Genomic DNA, 27,582 nt, shown 5'->3' on the forward strand with positions numbered 1-27,582 from the left:
ATAAAGCCTTTTCGAGCTCCCTTAAACGTCACCAGCCTTGCAAACGATTTGTTTAATAACATTTGTTCATGTTATTATTTGGTTTTTATGTAAATTCTCAGCACACGAGTTGCTAACAGGTTTTTGGTTGCGCTTGAACGGACCAGTGAGCTGAGATTAGCACTTTGAAGGAAGGTGACGATGGAGAAGGGGTTGGGAAATACTCGTCTTCCAGCTGGACTTATCTCTCACATTGCTTTTATCGTTTCCTTATGGAACGTAATGTCTGGATATGGCATTTTAAAATAAGAATATTATGTGATATATTGGAAAAGCGACCAGAAAATATTTAAATAATTTATGGTGTCAAAAAATATATTATGTAAGATAGCACTGGTTAGCGTTGTCAGTAATAAAAGCGTATTAACGTCAAATTTCCAAAATTAAATTATATGAAACGTTTACATTTATATAACTTTTAATGTCGGTATTAAAAACATTAAACATACTTAACAGGTAAAAAATATCAATACATTTTATAAGTTTGCGCAATAAAAATAGGTTACCAATTTTGACCATAATCTTTTACAACAACGAATAAGACTTTTTTTTAGAAGATATTAACACCAGTGGTTGTCATTGATGAAAGCTTACTAACTTTAAAAATCCTTTATTAAAATACATAATATTTATAATATTTATATTTCTCAGGTCGCAAAGATGAAAACATTTTTTTACATGGGTAATAACACTATGCTATAAAATTTATTATAACAATAATAGGATTCTTTCTAATTTACTTAATAATATAATTACTTTATTTCTAATAAAAAACATTAAATTGCTTTGAAATTTATAAATGGGTAATTCTTTCGAGAGATCAACTGCAGATAATCAATTCAAAGGCTATTAGAGAAGGAACAATCAAATTTTCAGATTGTACAATACCAAAATTCAACTAAATAATAATATAAATATAAATAAAATTGTAACAGAAATTGCAACACACAAAAGACTGTAAATTCCAGGAAAAAATTAAGTTATAATTAAATTAAAATTAAAACTGATTGATTACATTAAAGACATATTTTTAAGAGGCACTTTAAGTCTTATCAAAATCCGATTTTTTATCTTTGGCGACAAGTTTCAAAGACATGGATAATGGTTTAAGCCAGGGATGAAGTGGTGTATTAAGAGTGTTTGTCAGCAAAAAAAAATAATATGTAACTCCAAATATATGGGCTGAATAACTAAAAATGTAGCCAAACATCGAATTTTTGTATTCATAGCTGTACAACGGAACCCTTAGCTGATGCAACATAAGTTTAAATGGGACTTTTACTCAGGAGCACCCACTTTTTATGAAAATTTCAATGGATCGCGGAATTTGTAATCTGTGTACCCATGCCATTTGGGTAAAACAGTGTATTTTATTGAGTTTTATATTGGTCATTATTTCACTTATATTTTTGAACTGGTCAGAATGTATCGTTTAAATCCTTAATACCATTTTCAAAAAGTTATACATTTTCCATCAAACCAACAAATTAATAATTTTCAAACAAAGAGCATTAGCGCTGTCCAACCAAGCGGAATTTTCCACAACTACGAAAAAATTCACAATTCAAAGCGTACTTTTAGGAGGCACATACAGTAAAAGCAAATTTAAATGCTAACAATAAATATGCAAATTAGGCATTTCAAAGTTTTATTTTTAGCCAGGCGGGCCGTTTCATTACAAGGCAGACAAGGATAAAAATGACAGACAAAGCTGTTGATGCCGCTGATGATGATGCAATTTAATATCTCTGGCAGGTGTTAAAATAAGGGATTATGCAGCGAATCAGGAAGAACAGACCGCAGCATCGGCAGTAGAAACAAAAAGCTTTCATCAGCAGAAATTCGTTGGGCATTGGTGTATAAAATGTGGCCAGTTGGTGGCAAAATCAACAGTTTAACAGTTGCTGCGAACACAGCAAGGTAAACGCAACAAAAATAAACATCAACAGTTTCAACCGAAAGTCCATCAAAAACCAACAATGAAGCTTCTGGCGCTAATCTTTCTGGGTACGTTTTTTTTTTTTAAACCGAATCATAATTAATTTATTATAAAAATATAATTTTTTGCAGCTGTTGTTGCCTTTGCTGCCGCCAAAGTGGTGCCCACGTCGAACAGCAACAGTCTGAGCATTGATCAGCATGGCAAAAGGGTTTATGCGGACGAAGTCGAGGATAAATGCGAATATTTTTGTGCTGAAAAGGACCCTTCTGTTTGTGCCAGCAATGGACAATGCCTACTGAAGTTTGAGAGTCGCTGCGCCATGGCCGCGTACAACTGCCGCAATCCCCAGAAAATGTTCAACACCGTGGATGACCATCGATGCCTGCAAGATTGGCAGCCACTTTGCATGGAGTCAGATCTCAAGGAGTTTGGCCTGTAAAAAAGGTCTCGGTTGAAAGGTTGTAGGTTAAGAATTTAATAAAACCAATTGAACAAGATAAAGTAGTACATGTTTCATATCGCTGTATACCTAAACCAAGAAGAAAAGCTTAATAAGCAGTTCTTACCTAACAGAATCTACTTATTAAAAGTGTTTCTTTTTAAGCTAAAAATCTAAGTCAATATTAAAAAATTATGTTTTCTGTCGGTCAGGTTTTTGCTTATGCGTTACTAGGATGGTTGAAAAAAATATTTTTCTTAATGTCGGGACTAGCGAGAAAAAGGAATAAATAACAAGCTGCGCAAAACCAAAAAGCGTTAGCTACCATCAATGGTTAATAAATCAAAAGAAGTTAATATGGCTGAGGGAAATACTATTTAGCCGACACATTTAAATACAAGTTTTTTTTTATTATCATAAGTATATAATTTATCTTATAAAAACCTAATAAGAAGAGCAAGTATTAACATAAAAGTAACTCTCTATTAAAATAAGAAATAAAATGTTTGTATACTCAATACGATACTCACAAAACATTAATGTGAAATCATTTTGAATTAAAGTGTTTTTTGTATTGGTTTTTATATCGACCTGTAAATCAAATTTCATTTGCTTGCTAAGCTCGAGGGGATGGCTAACACAAAGTTTTAATAACTTTCATCAGACTTGCACCAACTGAATAGTGAAACCCAAACATAATATAACTAGCTAGTTACTTCAGACTTATAGTTATCACTAGGGATATAAGCTTAAATTTGGAACTTCTCTACGCTTCAGAAGCTTGACTTGGTTTATTTTGAAATTATTTATTTTGATTTATATGTAAAGGATAAAGTAAAGATCTAAAATTAATACTCGTAGTGTGTGGTATCTTAAAGCTTCAGGTCCTCCTCCTTGCATTTCTTCATACAAATTCCCATCCGACAGACTTCCTCATCCACTGCACGGAAGGCCAGTTCCCGATGCTTGCAGTTGAAGGTGTCCATCACGCACTGGTTGGCAAACTCGTGGACACAGTTGCCATTGTGGGCACAAATGGGCAAGAACTCGCCCTTGGTGCACAACAGATCGCAGTCCTCCATCGGTGGAGGTGTCATTGTCATCATATCCGTTGGGGGCATGGTAGTCATGCCTCCCATCAGCAGGTGGAAACAATTCCTGGTTGGCACTCGTTTGACCATGGATGTGGACATGGGTGAGGTGGTGGTTCGACTTGGTGGCATTGGCATCACAACAACCGGCATAAGTTCGGAGGCATCGGGATTGGGAATGCCAGGATTGGGAATTCCATGATTCGGAATGCCAGGATTGGGAATGCCATCATTGGGGATGCCACGATTCGGAATTCCATGGTTCGGGATACCAGGATTCGGAATTCCATGGTTCGGAATACCGGGATTGGTCACATCATGGTTGTATCTCCCCGAGCTCGAAACGGATCTTGCCATCCTGATCTTGGTCTCCTCCTTTACTGTGGGTGGCACCACTACCTCCTGAACAACATGGACCTTTCCCGGCTTTATCTCCTCCACGGTGGCGATTTCCTCCTTGTCCTGATTGGTAAGGATTACGGGCTTTCCATTGGACAGCAACGGCACTTGGATGGTAATCCGACCGATTTCTGCATTTGGCACAACCTGCGCTGTGGCGAAGACAAAACACAGCAGCACTGAAAATACAAAAGTCAAACTCATTCCTGTTTCACAAGATGAGGGATATTCAGGTGCCCACCTGCGGCCAAAGGATAACACAGCTTAAACATCTTGAAACTTCAACTCCAATGTCTTCTCTGTCCTTGACTGTTTCATAAACGGGCTTATATAAGGCATTCTATATCAAAAAGATCTTACGCAATCTTCCCGAGGAACCTGTTCTCCGCATCGAGCTTCCTTAATAAATTAAACATTTATGTGCATTGTCTTTGAACGGGTTTCGCCAATTAGCAACGCTTTGGTTTTAGGGCCAGTCAGAAAGGCGGGTCTTTGTTTATAAAATATTCCTTTTTTATTTTGATATAAGTTCTGCGACTTGCATCTGGTAAATTACATTTAAAATTCCATGTTACTCAGTATGTCATTAAACGTTACGGACTTTTTTGTTAGAGTTATCTAGGCCTTAAAACACTTTAAAAACTTCCGTTTAAGGCAATCAAATTTTGATTAACAATTTCATCTCGATTCTTGTGTTGCTTGGATATTATCATAACTAAATTATGGTTGACCGCTTGAGTTGTTCTGTTGCTTAGACTATTAGGGATCGCTTTCGTTTGGAGTTTATGGGTGAGACCTTCTGATGTGCCATCCCTAAATGTTTGCACGATACGTCCATTTTATGTTGGTATATATATATGCAGAATAAGTTTAGTTTTAACTGTGCTATACATTGACATATGTATGTTTGTGGGTTATGATATAAGTTATCAATTGAATTACTTTTACTAGTGATAATTGCTTTCATTTAGATCCACATCAAACTAAAACTTCGCCTTCGTATCCTGGGATTGTCCATACCATAAACGCAAATTTTTCGATAGATTCTTGCAACTACTTTAGAGGCAAACTAAGAAAGATGTTTCTGGGAGTACAGGTGTAGAGTAGAAAGAAGTTGTGAATGGATATTCGAAAAGGAAATATACGAAGAATGCCAAAAGGGAAATTTTTGTGCCAGCAAATCCTTCTTAGCTGCCGTAACAAAATTGGAACATATCTCCAATCAAACATTAACACTCCATAAAAGTTCCTTATTTAATGCTATACACATTCGTAATCAGATTTTCCAAGCAATTACAATATCTTTTTGTTGGATCAATAAATTATTGGGCTCCATTACATTAAAGGTTAAACGAGGTTTATAATTCTTAAGATCTAACAATATTTATATGTAATATCTTTTGGGATCAACAACACGCACTATACAAAACTCAAACTAGAAACGAAGGAAAATAAACTTTTACACAATTTTTGACTCTCTTTATACAAAACATTACCTAACCGAATTAAGGACTTTTCATCATTTTGACATGCAATCTTTGTGTTCTCTTTCTGTGTTGTTTTGGTTTAAAAATCTACATTAAACTGTTATAAAATAAATTACATCTTAAGTTAGGCATAAATACATGTATAAAGTGTAGCTTAAAAAGTTAACATAAAGTATGGTTTAGTTAGTTCATTTATTTTAGTTAATGTTAGGTGGTGGCGGCGCACGATTGAGTGTCTACGGATTTGTTGGTTTGTTCTTCCGTTTGGCTGCTTTACTTTCTCTCCATGGGCTTGACCTCCAACAACTGAGGATAGTTCTCTACGATGTTGAGTAGGATGGTATCAATGTAGTGCTTTAGCCGAACATTTTCGTCCTCTTTCTCCTGGAAGGCCTGTTGCAGCTGCAAGACATAGGTATTGTTAGTATTCAGGTCAAACTTATGGAAACATATAAACATGGAAGATTTTTTGAGTTTTTATATACACGAATGAATGTTAGACCATGTGAAATTATGTCCTTGATGAGTTTGATAAATTAGAAAACCATGAACCAACATTATTTTTAAGTCAATTTTAGTTTAAGTCAAACTGCAATGCGTGCACAATGGCTCCAAAACCGTGTTGTATTAATTTTTCGTTTTTGTTTGTGGCTTTTGCGTGATTGAAGCATTACCTGACTTAAGGATGCTAATGTGGCTGAATCCACAGAATCCTGTAATACAATAAATGTCAATTTAAATACACATGTGGGCAGATATTATATATAATTTAAAGTGAACGCAGGGCAGTACAGTACGGTCACTAGGTTTTTAATAGCATTCATCAGTTTTTCTTTTGCGGTGACTGTGCGTGTGCTTTTGGGTTTGGCTTCTAAACTGTGTATTTGTGGGTGTGGGGATGACGGATTGGACTACACTAAAAGCGAAAGCAGGCGACACTACAGGCGGGCTCAAACTACACACCTGGGCTTGTGACATCTCCTCGAGCTCCTGGGCCAGACTGTTGAGGGTTCCGTTCAGCAGATGGCGACCCTGCTCCACGCCATTTGTCAGCATGGTTGCCTGGTTGGTCAGCATCGTGGCCTGCAGTTCCTCGTTCTGCTCTTCGAGTGCTGAGGGTGATAAATAGTGAGTTTAGTTGAATTCAATCAAATTTATTATTTAAGAAAAGAAAAAAAAAACAATTTTTGTTCGCATTGACTTTACTCTGTTAACCCATTAATTATACCACCAGTAGGTGGCGCAATGTGCAAATAGCGATTTAAATAAGAAAGAACCAACGACATCTAGTGGTAAGTACTATTTCCCACCTACCGCTGACGACATTGATTTTTTAAACATAATATAACTAATTGATTAATTTGTATAATTTTAAATGGAATTAGAATTTTAAAATCAAATTTATTTTTACTTTTTATACTCAAAGGGGTGAATTTTGCTTTATAAAATTCTTCAAATATTTTCCTTACACTTCTTCTGAAATGTCTTAAAAGTGCTCTTACTGCTAAAAATTAAGAAAAAATACTGACAAAAAAACATTTTTAAAAACACGTCGTATTTTAAGACTAAGAGCAGATCACATCTGTAGGTACAAAAAAACGTTCCCAAATTTAACACAATCCATATGCAGAACAATGCTCAATGAACTTTCCCACTCACATCGATTCTTCTGGCGCATCTCCTCGAGCTCCTGGTGCAGCTCCTCCAGTCTTATGCTCTCCGGCGACGTGGTGGGCATCGCCCGGGCGCCGCTCTCCTCGCGGGCGCGCTGCAGTTCGCGGCTCAGCTCCACCATCAGGTCCTCGGCGGACTTCTTCTCCTGCTCGTGGCGACGCAGCGCTTGGGCCTGCTCCTCGTGCTCCTGCTGCAGGACGCCGATCTGGTCGCGGGCCAGCTCCAGCTGCTCCTCGGTGCGGTGCAGATCGTTGGCCTGCTTGTCGCAAAGGACTCGCAGTCGGGCCGCCTCCTCCCGCAGCGCCGAGGCCTCGATCTCGGTGGCCCGGATCTTCATCTGACAGTTCTCGTTCTGCAGCGAGGCTTCGCGCTCCACGCGGGCCAGGATCTCGCGATGCCGCTTCTGCTCCTCGGCCAAACGCTCCTCGGCACGCAGTTCCGACTGGAAGGGTAAGCAAAAACATTAAATATAAGTACAACTCTTGATGCAGAGACAAGTAGTACTTTGTAAAGATTCTGACATTCTATACTAATTATTTAAAAATGCGAAAAGCCTAAAGAATTTAACAATTTCGATATTTGAAATTTAATAAATTAATATTACAAATTGTTAGACTTTATAAAATTCATTACCAAACAAAAAAAAACATTAGGAACATTTGATCATTGATAACTATTTAGCCATTTTGCAATGCACAAAAACAGAATATTATTTTTTTGTTTTTTTTTTTTTTGTAGCTTTTTTAAATTACAGAGATTTTACCTACAAAGTCATATATATTTAAAATATATTGAATAATTTGTTACTTGTTAAAAATTCGTTTAGACTAAGTTAATATTGTTTTCAAGTGTTTTAACAACACAAATTTACTTTTTGGTTACAATAAACAAAAAGAAAACGAACCATTAAATACATGATTTAACTATATTCTTTTACTTACCTCTCGGTACTGCTCCTCGAGCATATGATATCGCGCCTGGAGCACCGCATATTCGGTCTTGGTGCGGGTCGTCCGATCTTCAGCTATATTCTGCGTATCCGATAAATCGTCGACCTTGCGCTGTAGCAGTTCCAACTGTAAGTATATGGAAGAAATAAAAATTGATAAGTCTATGTTCGAATATAAAAGTTCATGTCTCGACTAACACAATCGTTTTTCATGTGCCGCAGATCGAGGAGCAGATCGTTCACCAACTGCACATCAGCCATGGGATGTTTCACATACATTTGCCTATATCTATATGGTGTGCAACTTTGACTATATCTGTGTATATTTATTTTTCACATTATTGAGGAATGCTCATTTCTCGCAGGCTTAAGAAAAATTCAAATTATTTCTGCATCGTCTCGAAGTCTTTGCTCATTTGATGGTCGAAGCGGACTGCCGACACTTCGTTTGTATTTTCTGAAAGCGACCAACGACAACTCATTGAAAATGCTGTTAATTACACCAGTCAACACAAGCAAACAATATGTTGATAACGAAGCTAGTGCCTGAATATTGAACATTGCGAAAAAACATTTCACTTGAGAAGCACTTTAAATGCTTTTCCTACACATCTGCCATCCCACTTTGGTAGCCCAGTGTTATTGGCATGCCTTGCCCATATGAATCTCATAAATATTAAGCATACGCCCCATAGGCACCCACTTCAGCAGAAGGCGTAAAAAGACACGCACACACTGCCAGTGTTTTGCATTCAAGTTTGGGCCAACTAGTTGATGGCATGTGCAAAAATCTGTTTTCGCCACCACAGATTTGCTGGCTGCTGCTTTTTGCACAATTACTCATGACCCGCCCGCGCATTTAAAAACTTATAGGAAATATAAAAACAGAAGATGTAAACACGAGTCGCTTGCCTGCTTAGCCCGATAAGAAATGTGCAATGACTGCAGTACAGGATGCCTTAGAGCTCTGATAACAGCAAACGGAAACAGGGTGTCTTTGGGCTTTTAACTTAATATTATTTTGTTTCTAAATAGGAAATTAATTAATTACATTTATTTTGAAAATCAATAGGTATAATAAATCAATCAATCATATAATAAAATCCCTTATTACAAGTAATAAAATATTTACTTTGTAGTCAAGGGACAGACCACCGAAAACGCAAATGATTTTCTACCCCAATCTTTAACGTTTGTCTACGTAAAGTCCATCTACAAATGAGCATCGCCGCGGGACTCGGGATTCCTGGTAATTTAATTCCGCCACCTTTCACTGGTTTCCCCTCCCCCTACAACAATTAGCCCCTAAAACCCTCAGAAATGTCAATTGAGAAGTTCAATTAGCGGTTACAAACGGCTTTTATTTGGGGTCGGCGCCCAATAGCTGTCAAACTGTGCGGCAGGGGGTTCAATTAGGCTTAATTAAGTGCAATTTGCTGGCGACAATTCGCAGTTGAGCATTTCTGCTAGATTTACACAGAGTATGAAACTATTAAACAGATCGAGATGAGAGCACCGAAAACCGATGGATACACGGATACACAATCGACGTCAAAGGCGGCACGGCGAGTACTGAAAAATGGGCCTAGGGCCCTACCAAAAACAAACAACATAGAATTGGAGAAATATTCAGAGAGTGAGAAATGTTTCGAGAGAAGAATAAGCTTGCTGAGTCAACCGAAAAAGTACGATATGGCGGGGGTCTCAATTAGGGGCTCCGTATGTGTACAATGAACCATGACAAAAAAAAAAAAACTAAGCATATTATATAGAAACTAGAATTTAAATTAAATGTCTACCGAATTCTACAGAAAAAAAAAATACGGAAAGACTAAGAAGCCAAAAAAATAGAAGCCAAAACAGAAGTCGCGTCTCATTCAGAAACCGTTTGGTCAGAACGTAAGCAACAACAACAGAAAAAGTAATAAAAATAAAATGTTGCTGGGAGGCATAAAGAGAAAACAATAAAAGTGTAAGACGAATTGAGTAACAAGTGACGAGGAGTTGTATATAGAGAAGATAAGATTGCTGTAGTCGACTACAAATACCCTGCCCTTAAATTGTAAAACTAAAGGCTTTGTTTTTGGTGCTCTGGATTTTACTAAAACGTACGGTGAACTACACTTTTGTAAAAGAATTGACTTTTGATTTTGTTAGATGATTTTAAAAGTTGAAAAAACAGTGTACACTTTGTAAATGCACTTTATCTTTTTTAAGTTCATGTTCTGTCAGTTTAATATGCAATTTTAGAACACAGTTTATACAATCTTTTACTTTACGATTGCTAAGTAGAAAATCAGTGGTAAGGCTTTGGTATCTTTACTTGTGCTCGTTACTTTTCCTCATTTTTCAGCTTTAAAAAGGTGTTCCCGGAGTCATTAAAGCCCTCCGCCCCTTTGAGGGCCTTTGATTTTTACAGTCTCGTTTTTTCAAGCTGATGGCACGACAGGTGCGACTAAATGATGGGAAATTTGTAATAGCAAGTGCGGAAATACGCAACAAATGTTTTGGTCTCGGTGAAGGTTGTCTCTCAAAATGGGAATAATTTTGGGAAAGGAAACTAGAAAGGTTCTCTATTAATTTTTTTGTATGGAAGGTACAACGTGAAAAGGCAAAAGTGTAACAATGTGAAAATGTTTAGAGCTAATTGGTTGCCTTTTCTATAAATACCGTCGGCAAACGTTGGGTCATAATATCTTTTCAATTGGGAAAACTTTAAATAAACCGAAATAACTACTAGATAAATTAAAATTTCGTCGTTTGCTCTTATTCTTATAATGCGTTAGTTTTATAAATAGTAAAGAAAAAAGCCCTTGATATATTTTACTCATTAACAGCTCGTAAATCACGAAATGAAAAACAATTGGAAAAAACGGGAAGCACTCGGACATCGTAATCGGCATTAGCTTTGACCCCAAAATGAAAATCTTAACTTGCAACACACTCGCTCAGTTTCCTTCTCCGGCGATACAATGCCCTACAATTGTTTCATTTATCAAATGAGTTTCCCCACTAGTTTATGTGGATCAAGTATAGTAAACAAATCTCGCATCCGCCGGAGGTTTATCGCTTTACAGAAGCGAAGAACTGACCTCCAGCGCAGTGGAGGGAATTTTGAATCTCGAGAGACCCATTTGTCGGCCCCATAGCAATAAAAGGCTTCATAATTAATTGCATAAAATGATGGGAATGCATCACTAGCTTGTGGAAGACTCTTTTCTTTTTTTTCTGCCCTGAAACTAGAGTAATCGCATTAGAAAATGACGTTCTATGGGCTTTCCTTAATTTTCTTTCCGTCCACATGAGCTCGCTGCTGTTACTTTCGTTGACACAATTTCCCTTCACGGCTAATCATCAATTTCGTTACAGTTTTTTTAATCATTAATTTTGGCTTCGTCAACTAATTTCTCAAAATGTCTATTTCACTGTTTCTTTCTTTTCTCACTGATGATTTGTGACCGATGATCTCATTTGACGCAAGCTGTAATATATATTTGTTTATAGTTAGCAGATGTCTGGCAAATTATATGGCAAATACAACAAGTTCTTCGACTTTGAAATTTTATTTTTGGCCCAGTTTTGACGTTGAGAAAGGTAAATAAGTCAAGGAAATCGTAAACAACGTTTGTGAAACATTTAAATTTCTAAAAGGTGCAAGCATATGGTCGAAACGAAAAAAACCTTAATATTAACAGAATTATTTAACATTAATTATTTGAACAGTTTTGTATCCAACGCACTTTGTAAATTTCACAATTCCGTGAAAAATCTATAAACGATTCATTTATTATTATTTTCTGTACCGACATAACCACTTAAGTTTTTAGTTTCAACACAGGAAACTTTTGTCCACAGTTTTCAAGTTACTTTTCTACAATTATCTAATACTTTCAATGGAATTTTCCACCACTCAACTCACTTCGTTAGTTTCCAACATATTGTTTTATGCCTTCCAGTAGCAATTGATTAAAATATCAATTCAGAGGGAAATCTCCTAGCGACGAAGCTAACAAAACAGTTGAACTAAGGGAATTCCGAGCCAGACTAAAGCAAATTGCATACAATTGCTGCTTATTTATAGTGAATGGACTGGACAATATTGACAGGCCGTATATACTATATAACCTAGATGTCGTGACATGCGAAGCCTAAATAAAGGGGGCGTCACCACCCCCACATGAACCCTGAACTTTGATGAAATTAGTCCGCGGAATCGGGGGAATTAGTGGAAAACTGCTTACTTGCTCGTTGAGATTATCGCAGATCTCGGCACTGAGGGCCCCGTTCATCATGCCAACGGGTCCTGATCCTCCGCTGCTGCCACCACCGCCGACACCTCCTCCACCCCCGCCGTTGGTGTCCTCGAAATCACAGAGTAGTTTGTTCTTGAAATTCTTCAGGTTCTCCAATTTGAAACCGTTTGTATTTGTATTGTTCGTTTTGTTGTTGAATTTACTAGTCAAATTCTCCAAATTGTAAATCTTATTGTTGTTATTATTGTTGATATGGTTATTGTTGTTCGATTCGAGGCTGTTGTTGTTCGTCTCTAGCTTATTTTCGATGAAGACCAGCGAACTGGGCTCCGAATTGGATGGCACAATGTCCTCAAAGTCCGCTGGATTAAGGCTAAGGAAGGTCTCCTGATCGATCAGTACTGGCGGGTGTTTTCCAAAGCCACAGTAGTCACTTCCACTACCGCCGGTGACTCCCAAACTGTAGGTATTGCTCAGCGGATTTTGCGTAGCACTTGTGTTAAAGCTCAGATTCAGATCCTCAAGACTATCCGTAGATAGTTTCCGATTTTGTTGCGCTCCGATCCTGCACTTGTTGTTGTTCAGATTGTTGTTGTTATTCTTGTTGCTTTGCTGACTTGTGGGTCCTACGAATTCGAATTGGCCCGCCCACATATCATAGGCTAAATCGATGCTATCGGGCTGGCTGGCAGGTTGACTACTCATGATTTACTTTTGTTTTTATTTTTGGGTGAGTTCTTTTTTTTATTTTTTTTGGCTAAATGGTTTTGCTGGGGCGTGGCACTGGTTGGGGGATTTTTTAGTTGGTTTTGTTTTCGCACTTTGTTGTTTAATTTTGATTTAATATTCTTAATTTGAGTGGGAAGACTTTTTGTCTTAGTTTTGTAGGCACATAATTCAGATATTTTTTTGTTGATACGTTTTCTTCTCTTCAATCATTTTTAAGGCACTTTTCTGGGCATGCTCCGGTTTTGATGTGACTAAATAAAATAATTTATACGTATTATATTTGTATTAACTGTTGCATTATCCTGACTATCGATTTCGGTTTTCATTGTGTAATTATATATAATCCCACTTTTTATTTCACTTCTTTTAGTATGATTTTTAAATCGTTTAAAAACTAGAAAATATTAGAATTTTTGTTTTTAACATTATTTAGTTTAGTTTTATTTTAATTGATGCATTATCACAATTATGGTTGTGGTTTTCGGTTTTTTTTTTATTATTTACTTTTCGTGTTTAGTAATTACGTTCTATTTGAAAACTTTATTATTGAAATAACAAAAACAATTTATTCAAACAAACTTTAGTTACTTTAAAAAAAAAGTTAGAACAGTGATTAAAACTCTTCAAAGGCTCCCTTTAACCACTTTTTAGATCCCATAGCAATCTCATAATGAAATTCTGCTTGCATAATTATAAGCAGAGCAATTGTTCTGCAGATCTCTTCCCAGAGATTGTCCGCCACGAATTTCTTTCTTTTTCTCCAAAAATGAGTTTCTTGAACTGCCAGCAGAGTTCACGAAGTAAACAAAAGAATTTTCATTCCCTCAAGCAGCTAAATGAATTATGCAGAAAAATAATAGTAAAAAAAAAAATAAATAGAAGCTTAGCAAATGATTTCTTCTTTTGTATCGCGATGGCCTTTAGCACAATTCTTAACAAATTGAAAGGTAATTGTTTGGGATTGGGAATTCGGATGCATCCAGAAAGCAGAGCAAGAAATTGACTGGAAACAAAGGTGGAGAATGGTGTAAAACCATAAAGAATTTTTCTATATTTCATGCAGGAAATGTGCGCTTGCAAAAAGATAAACAAAACAAAAGAACCGACGAAGACAGTCTTCCCGATTCTCCTCATCGCCCTGCAGTGTACTCTGTCTCATTCTTTCTACACGACTGAGTTTGGTTTCTTCTGCGCTTCTGCGCTTCTGGCTAAGTTTAATTTCCTAGTTGAATTGATGAACTTCGTGCAGATAAAACCAAGCAATGGAAAGAAGCGGCTAAGAAGAGGAAAAACTGTTGGTGCATGCAATTCTTCTGCCGTAACTGAAAGAATTGCATAATCTAGTCGGAGACGGTCTTTGCTCTTCATTGCCTCTTTCTTTTCAGCAGATGATTCAATACATCGCTAGAAATGGAAGTGGAAAATGTGTTATAAATTTGAATTTTTCATCTTCTGCTAAATTGTTAATAATAAATTGTATGATTCAGAAGAAACGGGAATTATACAAATTAAGATGAAAATAAAAAGTGAGAAGACAACACAATTCTGCACATATGCGCATGTTAAATGGGTTTAAGTGGCTTGTCATAATAAATTAGAATTTATTTGTTTTACTTATTTTGCGAGCTAAGAAATGAGAACACTTTTTCACTTAGAAAAAAGGTCAATACGCTTTTAAAACAAAGTTTAACTAGGCTGATAATTTTAAAAACAAATCATGTCATTTTATCAATTTATCCATAGTTATACATACAATTTACTCATTTGCAACATCTCTGAAAATGGTTTCTTGTGTTTTTCCATCCAAAAATGACTGTTAATCTTTTTAAAACCACAACCACAAATCCCTCAAAGACCGAAAACAGAAGTCCTACCAACTTGACAGCTAGACTCATTGATCTATGGTCAATTTTGTCAATGGAGCATGGCAAACGCAGCAGCAACATCGTTAACATGCACAACAACAAAACCAACAACAACTTTCACCAACAAACTTGTCCATTAAACAACTCAGTATAACAACAACAGACCCTGTTGTACAAATCTTGTGCAACTTGTTTCGTTTCGTTGGAAAATGATGATGAAAATTGAAAGTAAGTGAAACAAACAATTTCTATTTTCAACTGCAACGTGTTCAGATTTTTATGCAGTAGCAGTCTGATTTTATGATGCATCTTTCATCGCATTACGCTTAAAATCCGAACTGAAAGAATGTTTGGGGTTGAGGTGAAATATCTGAGTATTAATGGGGGATCATATAATGGATGCACACGCGCAAGCCCGAGAATTCCAGTTTATGAGATGCCAGATAAAGCATTTATGTAGAGCCATAAAGATTGACTTGTTTAGCATAAATAGCTCAAATTTGTGGCTATATAAGCTGTTGGGATAGGCTGCGTATTATAAATAGAATTGGTAAAATGTTTTAGGAATTTAGGAATTGGGAATTTAATTTAAAAAAAGGTGCTTGATCTTTTGGGTTTCTTTAAATAGTGCTGTGCCAAAGGAGTAAAACTTTGCGTACTTGCACAGTTCAACAAAAACTCCTATCATTTATGTATTCCAATCTGGGCTTAAGTGGGTAGTTCATTTCGCACCCTCATATTTTATGTATTCTGGGTAGTTAGGCACCCTTCATTCCCCTGAAAACTTTCAATATTTCAACTTGGCAACAAATTCGTGTCAATTACCCCAGCTAACCTCGATTTCGTTGTCTAGTGTTGCAGCTTGCATTTGCAATTATTTCTTCAGTTGTTGCATTTTACATGGCAATAAACCTTTTGGACGACCGCCCACGCTAAGACAAAGAACTAAAAGGTGAAACTGAAACAACATGCTAACCTCATTTCACGGCCTGAAGGGAAACGACAAGGAGGGATAGAGTAGAAAGGAAAGAGACAGAAGCCGCGACAAACAACAGCTGTGTGCTGTCACAAGCCGATCTACCCCAAATGGTATTTTCCATTTAACAGCAATTTAATATTGCACTATCGTAGGAACTAAAAAAATTAAAAATAGATAACAACGAAAAAAAAATGTAATTCTCTGGCTATAAGAAGCTCTACAAATATGCTAATCACAGTTAGTTTTCTATTCATTATGTGAAGCCAACCCTTCTTTCTTTCTCGATCTTTTTCTACAACCAACAGAGCGTTAAATTATTTTCGTTCAGACTTTAAGGCAAATTCTTAAGCAACTTTAAATATCCTCTCGCAACAGCAATTTCCATCCCTCCCTTTATTTTCTTTGTTTTTTCATTCTTTAGGTTTTGACTATCCGACAAGTTTCTAATTACCAGAAAATGCAATGCCTGGCTAAGTTTGCTTTTCTTTTACTTGGAAATTTGTATGTGCCGTTTATTTTTGTAGTCCAGTAAACTGAATCATTCTTATGTGCTTATCAAAACGTTTGCGACTTTTATAGGTAAGGTGCCCTTGTCAAAGCTAAATAATCACATTAACACATATAAACAAAGGTCAATTTGGTGGCCACAAAGCAGGGCATGACTGATAAAGATTTGACTAGTTTAAAAAAACCGAATTTTTCTAACAAAACGAGACCTTAAGTGAGATTGCCTTATTTTTAATATTGAAGATAAGAATAATTCTTAGAAAGACATAAAATAGAATTGATTTTTTTTTATGTACAAGTACAGAAAATCATTATTGTATTATAAATATTTATTCTCATGTGAATAATAATAAAAGTCATGCACAAGTTCCCAAAATCCTCTTTCTTTATGTTTAGTCAACTGAACCAAATAAATTAAAACACAAATTGTTAATGAAGTAAACTTTCCTTTTTTTGTCAGCTCGGTCTTTTGAGGTTTTACTATCTTTTCAACAATTTTCTGCCTCGCACATGCCCGCCAATCAAAAATAGTATAAAAGAAAATTATCATTAGGTACTCTTCAACAAAATTGAATTCCCCAAAGATTTGCATACAATGAGGCAAGGGGAGCGTATACAAGAGAAGGAGCTCATTAAATGCAAATTTTACTCTGCTGCTGTGCATTTTTCATGCAACAAAACAAGTCGAAAAAGAGGTTTCAAGCTACACATTGATTTAAAATGTGCGTGATTTTCTATAAAGCGGTGTGGTGTATTGTGATATGGATCAAAAAGTATAATTCTATTGAGAATTTAAAAATTTGAGCAAATATTATATTGCTTCTTCCTGTTTAAGCAAACTTTGCCCATGATTATATTGGTTCACTGTATCAAGAGATCACTATACCTTTAAAGGGTTTGGGAGACAAGAGATAATGCCTATTATCGAATAATCTTATGTGGCAGTTGAAACACAAATATTTTTATTTGTTGGTTGTTTCAATAAAATCTTATTTACAATCTCAAGCAAATGATGTAATCAAATAGTTCGATCCTGATTTTCTTGTAAATTTGAAGAGATCATGAATGATCTAAAGCTGCCAAACTTTTGCACAAATATGTTTAAATTTTCTTAAAAACTGAATGTAATTTTTTCGAATTTATTGAAAATGTTGTGTTGCGTTATATGTTTATTACACACAACTTTCGGGGGAGGCAAACAAAATTAGTTTAAAGCACGCGAAACGCGAAAAGCGAACTGAATGAACCACAAATTCAGGGGCACAATAAACTGAGGCAATCGGAGAATGAGAGAAAAAAGAGAGACTGGGAGAGCGAAAACGGGGAGGCGCAATCTTTATAAATAGGAAAAATAATAATCAACAAACAAGAGCAATGACAAGAGCGATCCCCCCAAGGAACATTTTTTCGCCATATGTCCAAGGGTGATTCTCTCGTCGAGTCTGTCTGTCTCTTTTTTTACCATATGGTATTTGAGTCAGAGACAGCGCATAATTATGTGGAATTTTTATATGGTCACCCCAACCCCCCAAAAATCCCTCCGCAGTTTGTATCTTTTACTCATTACTAAACAAAAGCGCAAGTGAATAAGCGTGGACACGAACCGAGAAGCAAAAGTAACGGGACGCATGCGGGATGGATGGAGTGGCATTCCCCATCTCATCCCATTTGTTGATGTCATCGCGGTTCTTATCCGTTTTTTTTTTTATTGCTGCCTTAGACCTTTTGCTTATTGGTTTTAATGTTATTTTTCAGTTCCGGTTCGTTGTCTTCTTCTTTTTCTGCCTCGAGCACTGTGCCGTTAGATTCATATGCCTACTAATTGACGAACCATCGCTAATGAAAAAACATTTTCCTACCGAACTTAACGGTAAGGAAAATGCCAAGTAAAAGAAACCAAGAGGCAGGAAAAATATACGAGCTATGTATTTTGAATGAACTTGAAAATTCTATGCTTTATTTTATTATATTTCCTTTTTTAAGGGTACTTCGTGAAACAAGGAGGAACAGAAATTTCTTGAAAATGATAAACAAAATAATTATTCAGGATTTTTTTTATTCTTTTTGTTTTTCCTTTTTGTAAAAAGTAACAATAATAATACAAAGTACTTGAGTGTCACTTTTTATTCAACGTTATTTATGTTTTATTTTATTTCAATTCATTTAACTTTTATATTCAAACTTCATTCTTGCTTATATGCTTATATTTATTTTTAAGCCTTTTCTGCTTAATGTAGAGAAATCATTAACATAAAAAAATATTTAAGTTGTCCAACGTAATTTAATACTTTTTATCACACTTAATTAGTTGATTCAGAACACAAAAACTTTGTTCTGTCTACTTTATGCATATATTATTTTTAGTTATATTATCTTCCTTTGTTTTATCTCATTAATTAACGTCATGGTTTTATCAATCTATAATATTCCATATCATACACTTCCTCTGTACTGCTTTTTATTTATTTTATTTTTTATTTTCTTAAATTCGTATCATTAATTTCATCATTTATCAATTTTATGCCACACTTGATTTAGATTTTTTATTTTTCGATAAAACACTTGGTAGACTTATTCAACCGCACTTTTCAATTAAAATTTAAGACCAATCAACCAATATATTTGCCAGAGGGTATGAAAATTGGAAATATGAGGAGTAAAGGGGGTTTTTTTTGATTAGGGTTTCTCACAACAGACCGTGTAATTAACGTGTTTTTATTTCATTTTTTTTTTATTAAATAAGCGTTTAATGAGCCAAAGGCACCTGACACAACTGATAAACGATTCCGATCGATAAGGTGGCAAAAAAAAAAAAAAAAATTTACAAAACACACAAACTGAGGTAATTTTCAGTTGAATTTCTTGAATTTGAAACCTTTTTTTTTGGCAATTTTGCTTTAGGAGAGCAGCAGCAGCTGCATTTTCCTTTTCATTTTCCTCGGCAGTTGCATTGCCCAACAACAAAACACCCGCGCGAGAGAGAGGGCGTCTGGGAGAGCGCGACCGTTGCTCCGCTTTTCTAGTGTTGTGAACGCGGCCAAAGTTAAATGCAATCTGAGAGAGGAAAGCACTCAACAGCCAGCGCCAAGCGGCGGCTCCTCCTCTGCCGACGTCGGCATCGACGTCGACGGCGAAGTCGGCATCGACCGCGACTTGTTTTGGGTGCCCGAAAAACAGAAAAGATAAACAAAAAACCAGAGCCCCAAAGCAAAAGCAAAATAAACGCAACAGCAAAATTCCACTAATGCGACTTAGTAGTGCTGGAAATTCGTTTGCATGCACTCGAAAAATAATATCAATTTGTTTATCAGAAAATATTTGCCAATGTTCAAACTTCGTATTTTTTAAAATTTGTATTGCTAAAATATGTATTTTAATTTAAATTTATTTTGTTTTAAATAAATATGGTTTTTGCTGGGAAAACGAGACAGAACATATATTTTCTGAACACTACAAAACATATATTTATTAAAAAAGAATTGTAGAAATTTGTATTTCGTACACTCAGCAGCGTTTAAAAGCTTTTAACCTTTTTTTTGTTTTTGGCAAAAAGAAAAAAAATATATATGTATTTCAGATAAATTTAATTTATATTTTATTGTTTTTTCTCGCAACTACATTAATTTGTGAAAATAAAATGTTTCTTTCGTAGTTTGAATATAGAAAAGTTGGTTCTTTGGGCAAATAAACAACAAAGGAAATGTTCTTGAGATGTTCAACGTGGACATAACTTCTTGGGATTACAAATGTTCGAAATATAATTTTGAATTTTTATTTAGATATTAGAAATGTACATTGAACAAATGAAGTTTTGTGAAGTGTATTTGACTGTAGGGGTACGCAATATTGGGGTGGTTTTTCTTTTGAGTGTATGTGACTTAATGGACATTTGCAAAGTGCATTTGGGTAAAGTGGATAGAAAGGCACAAGGGAAAGGTAATGGGAGACGGCAAAGGAATTGAGTGGAAAGAATCAAAAGCGACATATGCGAGCATCACTTGAAATAAATTGAGTCAATTAAAAGTAATGGAAAAGAAAATCAAAGGAAAACTGAGTCAGAGAAGCTCTTTTTCGTGGAGAATGATTCAAAGAATTCGTCTGTAAAATGAGTAATTCCAGCAAAATATATGCGACACCAACTAAATTCTTTAAATTCGAATTCGTTCCTATAAGCTGAATGGGTTTTCGATATATCTTTTTCATGCTACCATTTATTTTACTGGTCATTATTAACATTAACTTGAACTTCGCATCAGGTGCATCAGGTGTTGAAGTGACAATTTGAAAATGTTTCCCCTTTTAGAGGGCACCACAGTTTTCGATGATGACCTTCTTGCTGGTTTTCCCATCCTTCGACCCATACGATTCCACCTTTTTGACGACATCCATTCCCTCGACGACCTTGCCAAACACGACGTGCTTGTTGTCCAACCAGTTGGTTTCGCCAGTGCAGATAAAGAACTGCGATCCATTGGTATTGGGCCCGGCATTGGCCATCGAAAGAACCCCGGCTCCCGAGTGCTTCAGCTGGAAATTCTCATCGGGGAACTTGTTCCCGTAGATGGAGCGTCCACCAGTTCCGTTCTGGTTGGTGAAGTCGCCGCCCTGGCACATGAAGTTCGGGATCACCCGGTGGAAGGGAGAGCCCTTGTAGCCGTAGCCCTTCTCTCCGGTGCACAGGGCCCGGAAGTTCTCCGCCGTCTTGGGCACCACATCCGATCGCAGCTCCATCACGATCCGTCCGACCTTCTCATTTCCTGCGGCTATGTCGAAATAAACACGCGGCAGCGACATCTTCGCAAATGCCGAAAATTTACGTAAGAATGCCAGCTCTATTTGGGTTTAAATCTAATTTGACTTGTCCGAAAACAAGTATAATATATTTACCGGATAAGTTGGTCGAGACAGGATAAAAAGAATGTAAATTCACAAGAGCACCTTACAGTTGAACAGTTGAAGCTGAACTGACTGATTTGATGTGCCAGCTGGGAATCTAAAATAAAGGCCGATTGAAACAAATGTCACAGCCTTCTTTTTTTCAAATCTAGGAACACAGTACGAAATAAAATTTATCACAGCCTGCTTTTCAATCACTTAAAAATATTATTTGGAATAAATGAATAGAGTTCCATTGACAAAAAGTTTTAAAATAGGAGCTACATAGAAAATTCCCTTCAAGCAATTCCTTTCTATAACTGAAAAACTTTGCATTACTTTATTTAGTATACCCTCAGATCTCATACACCCACATTATTCTATCTTCACTACGTAATATTGCAATCTTTATTTACGCTGCTAATTTGTTTAAACGACTCTTTTATCAACGCTAGACCCGCAGATCGGTAAACCTTTAAAGCCAGCATTATTTACATTTCATTCGCAGCTGTATGTTTGTATAATTAGGCAAAATATAGTCAATATTTATGTGCCGAAGCAAATAAAAGTATTGCTCAGAAACTGTGAGAATTATTAAAGTTTTCGAGAAGTTGCTCGTGCAATTTGAATTCATGTTTGTTTTAAATATGAGCTTATAGCACTCCTTTGAACCTATTTGTTTGTGTTTAGCTCATTTTGTGTACACATAGTCCACGGGTTAGTTAGTTGCCAAGGCAACGATTGCTTTTCGGGTAGATATACATAAGAATTGTTATAGAGGAAAACTAAGGAGGGTTCGTGTACGATAAGATTGGCTAGTAACAAAGAAAGTTACAAGTAAGCCACATTTATTTAAACTTTTCAAGTATTTCGTAGTATTTTATATCTGGAGAAATACCTTTGTTTGAACTACAAAATAATTTGAAATTACGCATTCAGCGCCTTCCTTATGATATTTTTTACTTTTTGATCTATTTTTTTATAACAACTCATAGTAATCTAAAACCTAACTCGAACTGTTTTAATAAACCCATAGTTAAATGGCAAAAGTTCAAGACTTTATAGAAGAAGTACGCGAAAAAAGGCACTTCGCACGTAGGCCGTAATTGTTAAATCAACTCTCCACTGTCTCATTACTTATAATAAATGGTGGTGCGGCCAAAAGGCGAAGACAAGAAAAGATACAAGCCATAGTTGGCCAAGACAAGTGCAGTCTCAACTGAACTCGAACTCGAACCCCATTCAATTCGATTCGATTCGTTTCGTTTCGATTCGACTAGTTACCCATTAATGTAACGCCCGTTTGCCTTGGACAACCTTGTGCAAAAGTTATATACGAAAAGCCAATATGACGTAATGGAAAGCGTAGGATTTCTACTTGGCAACTGCTCCCACTGCCACGCCCCCAGAAATAAGCGCCTGCGTGTGTGTGGGAACATAAATTCACATTATGGCCAATTCTTCGGGCGATTTTTCAGCTTAGATAAAAGGAAGACAAGAAACACTTTTGTGGGTTCGTTTTAACACTTACCCAGTGGAATCGGTAAGATAAGAGTGCTTGAGGTAGTTTGGTTTTTAGCCATTGTTGTGCTTACCTGGAAGTAGAGGAAAACAAAGAACGAATTATTATTAGATTTGGCATAGTAAAAATTAGGATAATGGGTATGGAAATGGGGTGAATGTAAAGTCAACATTAGAACAACTTCAATGTCAAGCAAAGGCAAGTTTAAGAGAATATCGAAGAACAAAATTGACAAAAAATAATGAGAGACTTAAAAAGTATAAGTATATTAAATACATATAACATATATTAAAAATTTAAAATTGCATTTATGGAAAAATGATAGTCCAATTACCATATGTTAAACGGCAAAAACCCCCCGAAACTATTTATCGGCAGGCAAAAGACCGTTTTACTAATTCCAAACCATCATCGATCGATCCATCAACTGCAAGCCGGCAAAGAGAAGCAATTTCTACACCCACTGCCACAACAAAATACCTCTGAAAATGGGTTTTGTCCAGCAGTTCGTGCCATTCCATTCGCCACCTGCTAGGGTCGTCTTATCGATTAAACAATTTCGTTGGCACCTTTGACGCCCACCTTAAGACCGCCTCAATTCGAGGCCCGGCACAACATAAAAAGCATAAAGCCAAGTCGAGCCGAGCCGAAAAAGATATGGAGGGAAAAATACGAAAAACGCGAGTAAAAACCATAAACGAAAATCAATTTTTAACCCAAATGTGACGTTGACCCAGAAACCATCGAAATCCCAAAGACAAAGAGACCCACACAACGCAAAGAATTGAAGCATAAACGTTGCAATTATCATAATTAATGCAAATGCGCCTTAAAGTAGACCCAAAGAAAACCGAATTAAATGCTCGCAGACGTTTACGAAAACGTTTAGGCCAAATGGGTCGAAATTGTTGTGATACGATGGATGATGCAAGTCCCTTGGGGGGAGGTTAATTGCTTAAAATGACAGTGAAATTAAGGGGCTTAGTCATAGTTGGATTGCAACTTATGAAATTTAAACATTTTGTAGTTTAAGTTTTTAGAAATTTATATTTTTTTGTTTGAGTCAAATCAATTTTATTAAATATATAATTTCGTAATCTAAGAAATTTTAAGAAATTAAATTACCAAGTAGGTGTAATAAATACAGTGCTGTTCAATAGAATCAAATGGTAATTTATTTTCCCGCACACCGCACACTTTGCTTTTCCTTTTCCTTCCTGCTGACATTAGCTTCATTTGTATTCGAATTTACCACATTTATGCATTCTATTAGCCAGACACCTGGTGGAAGTTTTTGTTTATGCGATGTCTTGTAGGTGGCTGTTTCCACTCAACGCCTTCATCGACGTGGCGGAGATATATATATATATATATATTGCCACTGGGATCTACCATTCAGTTCGAGGGATTACCAAATCTCCTAAACATTTTGCTTGGGCAACTTCAAGTGATGTCGTCACCGCAGATACTCCACTTGTGCATGTATTAACCCAAAAAAAAAAAACAGATTTCCTCCCCACATCTCTGGCCAACTCTGACAATTGAACAAATTGCAATTGTGGCATTGTCTCGAGCTTGGGCTTGGGCTTGGGCCTGCCTACAGTTATAATTGCATAAGTGCGACGATGCAAAACAGCTGCAAATAGTTCAAGACGAGTGCAGATTTCAATCAACCTCTGACAGCGATGGGAAAACTGGGAAGACGATGTCAAGATCTCCCCATCTTCAAAGCCTTATGCAATACTTTCGGCTCGATCCAATGCGATTCTTTTCTTCCGCACTAGATTGTCTGAACAGTGACCTCAGCTTAATTAAGCCAGCAGAGCATTGAAAAGGGGAGGGAAGGGGGTGCGGAAAATGGGGTCAGTAGAAGTGAAAGAAGAATTAAATGGAAAATCGTATTTGGTGCAGTGAAAATCTTTTTGGATACGCTTAGCACTTTCCTGGGCATCCAGCCAAGGTGAGATTTGGAAAGTTTTTTTTTTTTTGGGTTTTCACTGTCCACTTTCAGGCAGGGGCTAATACTTAATTTAATAAAAAATTCTGTAAACATTTTTATTTTTTATGGGGCCATGTGGTAACAGAAATAAATTAAGTTCCAAATTGTCATAACTTTGAATTATTAATTAATTAAATGATTCGTAAATTTGTATATTTTAATATTCAGAGAAGTTACTTTTTAAAATAGTATTACTATTTATTAACTATTATTTTGTTTATCACCACCTCAGGTGATTCAATAACCAATTGTGTTGATATTTTAATATTTGCAGGCGACACAGCCTGGTTTTCTGTTTGTAAATAAGGTAAATACATTTTGAGAATTACTAATTACTGGAAAAAAAAACTCTTTCATTATTGAGCTAAAAAAAATGATATTTGCAAACATTTATAAACCGAGTTCATAAGGCAACTAAATAGGTATTTTAAATAATGCACCCAACAAAATATGTCTCTCTATTTTTATTTTCAAATAAAATCTCCTGCTAAATAAACCTTAATCTTTTCTGCTCGCAACTCATTTGGCATGCAGCACAGAGTTTCACACAACAATCAACCCAAATGCGAGGCGCTTCTATGACTTGTAATGATCTTTTAGCCCAACGCCACCTCACCTGTTCCTCACCTGAGCGAAATCCCTTTTACCTTTCCCTCGCCCACAAACTCCACATCCGTTTCCCGTTGGCCTGTTGCATAAAAGAACAATCGCACAGGGGCGTTTAAAAATTGATTCGTACGTGAGATTTTTCGCAAAAATCATTTCCACTTCTGTTTGTTTTTCTGTCTTGTTTTTTCCTGTACGCTTTTCCACCTTTCTTTTTACTGTCGTGGCTGGCGACTTTTACCAGGCTCGCACTCCTTTTGTTTGCTTATATTTCGCCATTAGGCAGAATACAATTTTACACTTGTCGCATTGCCATCACAATTGTGTGTATCACTATCAGTTGCTTTGAGTTTTCCTTACTTTCATTCAGGAAATCTTGAAGCTTAAGATGGCAGGAAAGAAACTCTTGTAATTGTAAAACAATTGTCGGACTACAAATTTGCATAAATATTTATCATTACAAATACTTATATTTAAGTTTTGAAATTGCAAAAAGTAGTCATTTTAAACTTCGACCACGAACAAAAATCTCTTGGTCTCTTCCTCGTATATTCCAGATGATTCCCACAAAGAAAAGCGAAAATATACCCCAGAGGCAGCGATGATTTCCCGACCTCTTTGGCACTCAATCGAAAAAGCTCTTACTTGGCCAGTGGGAAATCTAATTGGCAGTGAGTCGAGGGAGGCTGGGTGAATTTCAATGACCTTGAGGCGCCAATGCACTCCCCCATTGGCCATGGCCAATTGCGGAGAGCCTGCTGAAATGCTTTGACTTTTTTTAGTTTTATATAATGGCCGGCGGAGCACAATCGGATTGGATCCGCAGATCGCAATAGACAGCAGCAACGGCAACCCACACAAGACCAAAGCAATGAATTTCACCTGCCAAGTAGCCACGAATTCCCAGTGAAATACCAGCGAAGGTGACTGCCACAGCGATTGAGGGAAAGAAAACACGTTTTAATTCACTGCGGCCACAGATCCAAAGTGAAAAGTCACATATTCACTTTTCCAGGGAACTTTTTTCCCAACATTTTCGAAATATTGACTCAATGAAAATGTTTTTCAAGCTCACACACATGAAAGTTGGGAAATAGTTTTACAATTGCGAATTCGGCTCAAGTGCAGATTATGCTTCACCAACGATTTCTTTGATGAATTATCAGACGTGACAATTTTTTTTTAGCCTATTCATGCAGCGGACGATTTACTTATTTATTCCGTTATTTTTTGCCATATAATGTCAAGTCTTTGAAACCAAATTGTGCAAGACAAATGTGTAATAAGTCGAAGAAACTGATTTGGATTGATGCCCAAACGATATCTCGTTATCCAAGTACACAATCTTTTATTTCATTAAGATGAAGATGAAGTACATTAGTTTTATTTAATTAATTTGGCTATATTTAATGGGAGTACTTACCCTGTAATCGTAGTCATGACGATTCTCCAAGCTAATGTCGCTGTACATGTCTTCTGTTGTATCACAGTTGGAGCTACGGCCCGATGAGTTAAAGCTCGATGATCTGTAGAGTTGACTAAAATAAATAGATTAATAATTAGAATTGATAAAATGTAATAATTGGTTAAATATTTAAATTGGCAAGGCAAACATAGAATATGGTATAACTTTATTTAAAAGGAATTATGTTGATTAATTTCTAAGAAACATAATTTTATAATTTTTGACATGGCAACCTAGTTTGGACATCAACCGGTCCAGGTTCTTGTCAATTTTCTTGACACCAACTACGAGTATTTTTACACTACTTTACATAGTTTTACGGCGCCACTCATGTATCTTACGCTTAAAATGGTTTGCGTATTTACTAGACGACATTGTTAGTTAAGACTCAAGCCGAGTGAACAATGAATCTCAAACTGTAGTTCTGATAAAAAAAAAACAAATAAAAATAAATTGAATTTGTAAATTTCAAATATCCTAAAAATATTCGTAATTTCTTATTAAAAATCTTTAAAATCACGTCGTCAATTGACTTATTTTGTAAGCATACGTTAAAAGCAATCGCTATAATATATATGTAAAACTTTTAAATATGATTTTAAAATCGATTCTTTTGCAGTTTTAAAAATATCTGTTAAAAATATACCTGCTTAGTATATTAGCTTGAAACAAAAAAAGTATATTAACTCACCTGGCTAAGGCATTTGAACTAATCTGTCTGCGACCGGAGCTGAAAAATATAAAAAAAACATAAATAAGCAA

General features: G+C 36.1%; 4 protein-coding genes across 16 annotated transcripts in view; 1 reads left to right on the forward strand and 3 right to left on the reverse strand.

Annotated features, from left to right (window-relative positions):
- Positions 1–1,934: 1,934 nt before the first annotated feature.
- Positions 1,935–2,482, forward strand: LOC108143193. The gene is made up of 2 exons (XM_017267445.2): positions 1,935–2,046; positions 2,110–2,482. Exons 1-2 carry the CDS (start codon positions 2,019–2,021, stop codon positions 2,418–2,420), a joined length of 339 nt encoding a protein of 112 aa, XP_017122934.1. The 5' UTR covers positions 1,935–2,018; the 3' UTR covers positions 2,421–2,482.
- Positions 2,483–3,210: 728 nt separating this feature from the next.
- Positions 3,211–4,217, reverse strand: LOC108143204. The gene is made up of 2 exons (XM_017267472.2): positions 4,152–4,217; positions 3,211–4,089 (listed from the first exon to the last, which is right to left on the reverse strand). Exons 1-2 carry the CDS (start codon positions 4,180–4,182, stop codon positions 3,293–3,295), a joined length of 828 nt encoding a protein of 275 aa, XP_017122961.1. The 5' UTR covers positions 4,183–4,217; the 3' UTR covers positions 3,211–3,292.
- Positions 4,218–4,401: 184 nt separating this feature from the next.
- LOC108143203 (rab11 family-interacting protein 4B) overlaps positions 4,402–27,582 on the reverse strand; it is a 47,215-nt gene continuing 24,034 nt past the window's right edge. For 4 of the 12 annotated variants that reach the window (XM_017267465.2, XM_017267461.2, XM_041708366.1 and 1 more), the window contains 7 exons: positions 27,512–27,550; positions 26,779–26,893; positions 8,013–8,147; positions 7,057–7,513; positions 6,361–6,509; positions 6,072–6,110; positions 4,402–5,799 (listed from right to left, as the gene is read on the reverse strand). In XM_017267465.2, the coding sequence (XP_017122954.1) occupies positions 5,671–5,799; positions 6,072–6,110; positions 6,361–6,509; positions 7,057–7,513; positions 8,013–8,147; positions 26,779–26,893; positions 27,512–27,550 (1,063 nt within the window). In that variant the 3' untranslated portion in view covers positions 4,402–5,670. Of the gene's footprint in view, positions 5,800–6,071; positions 6,111–6,360; positions 6,510–7,056; positions 7,514–8,012; positions 8,148–8,218; positions 8,454–11,939; positions 11,973–12,261; positions 13,375–22,759; positions 22,824–26,778; positions 26,894–27,511; positions 27,551–27,582 lie in introns of those variants that run through there. The other 8 variants (XM_017267466.2, XM_017267464.2, XM_017267460.2 and 5 more) reach the window with 7 other exon arrangements.
- LOC108143207 (peptidyl-prolyl cis-trans isomerase) lies at positions 20,547–21,375 on the reverse strand. Of its 2 annotated transcripts, none has more exons than XM_017267474.2 (2): positions 21,241–21,375; positions 20,547–21,147 (listed from the first exon to the last, which is right to left on the reverse strand). In XM_017267474.2, the coding sequence occupies exon 2, from the start codon at positions 21,145–21,147 to the stop codon at positions 20,653–20,655; it is 495 nt and encodes a 164-aa protein (XP_017122963.1). In that variant the 5' UTR covers positions 21,241–21,375; the 3' UTR covers positions 20,547–20,652. The 2 variants fall into 2 exon arrangements, with proteins under 2 accessions (XP_017122963.1, XP_017122964.1); XM_017267475.2 differs by having other exon boundaries at positions 20,547–21,185; positions 21,241–21,349.

Source organism: Drosophila elegans, unplaced genomic scaffold, assembly GCF_018152505.1.
Source record: "Drosophila elegans isolate 14027-0461.03 unplaced genomic scaffold, ASM1815250v1 contig_208, whole genome shotgun sequence".
In the NCBI taxonomy this organism is placed as follows: Eukaryota; Metazoa; Arthropoda; class Insecta; order Diptera; family Drosophilidae; genus Drosophila; species Drosophila elegans.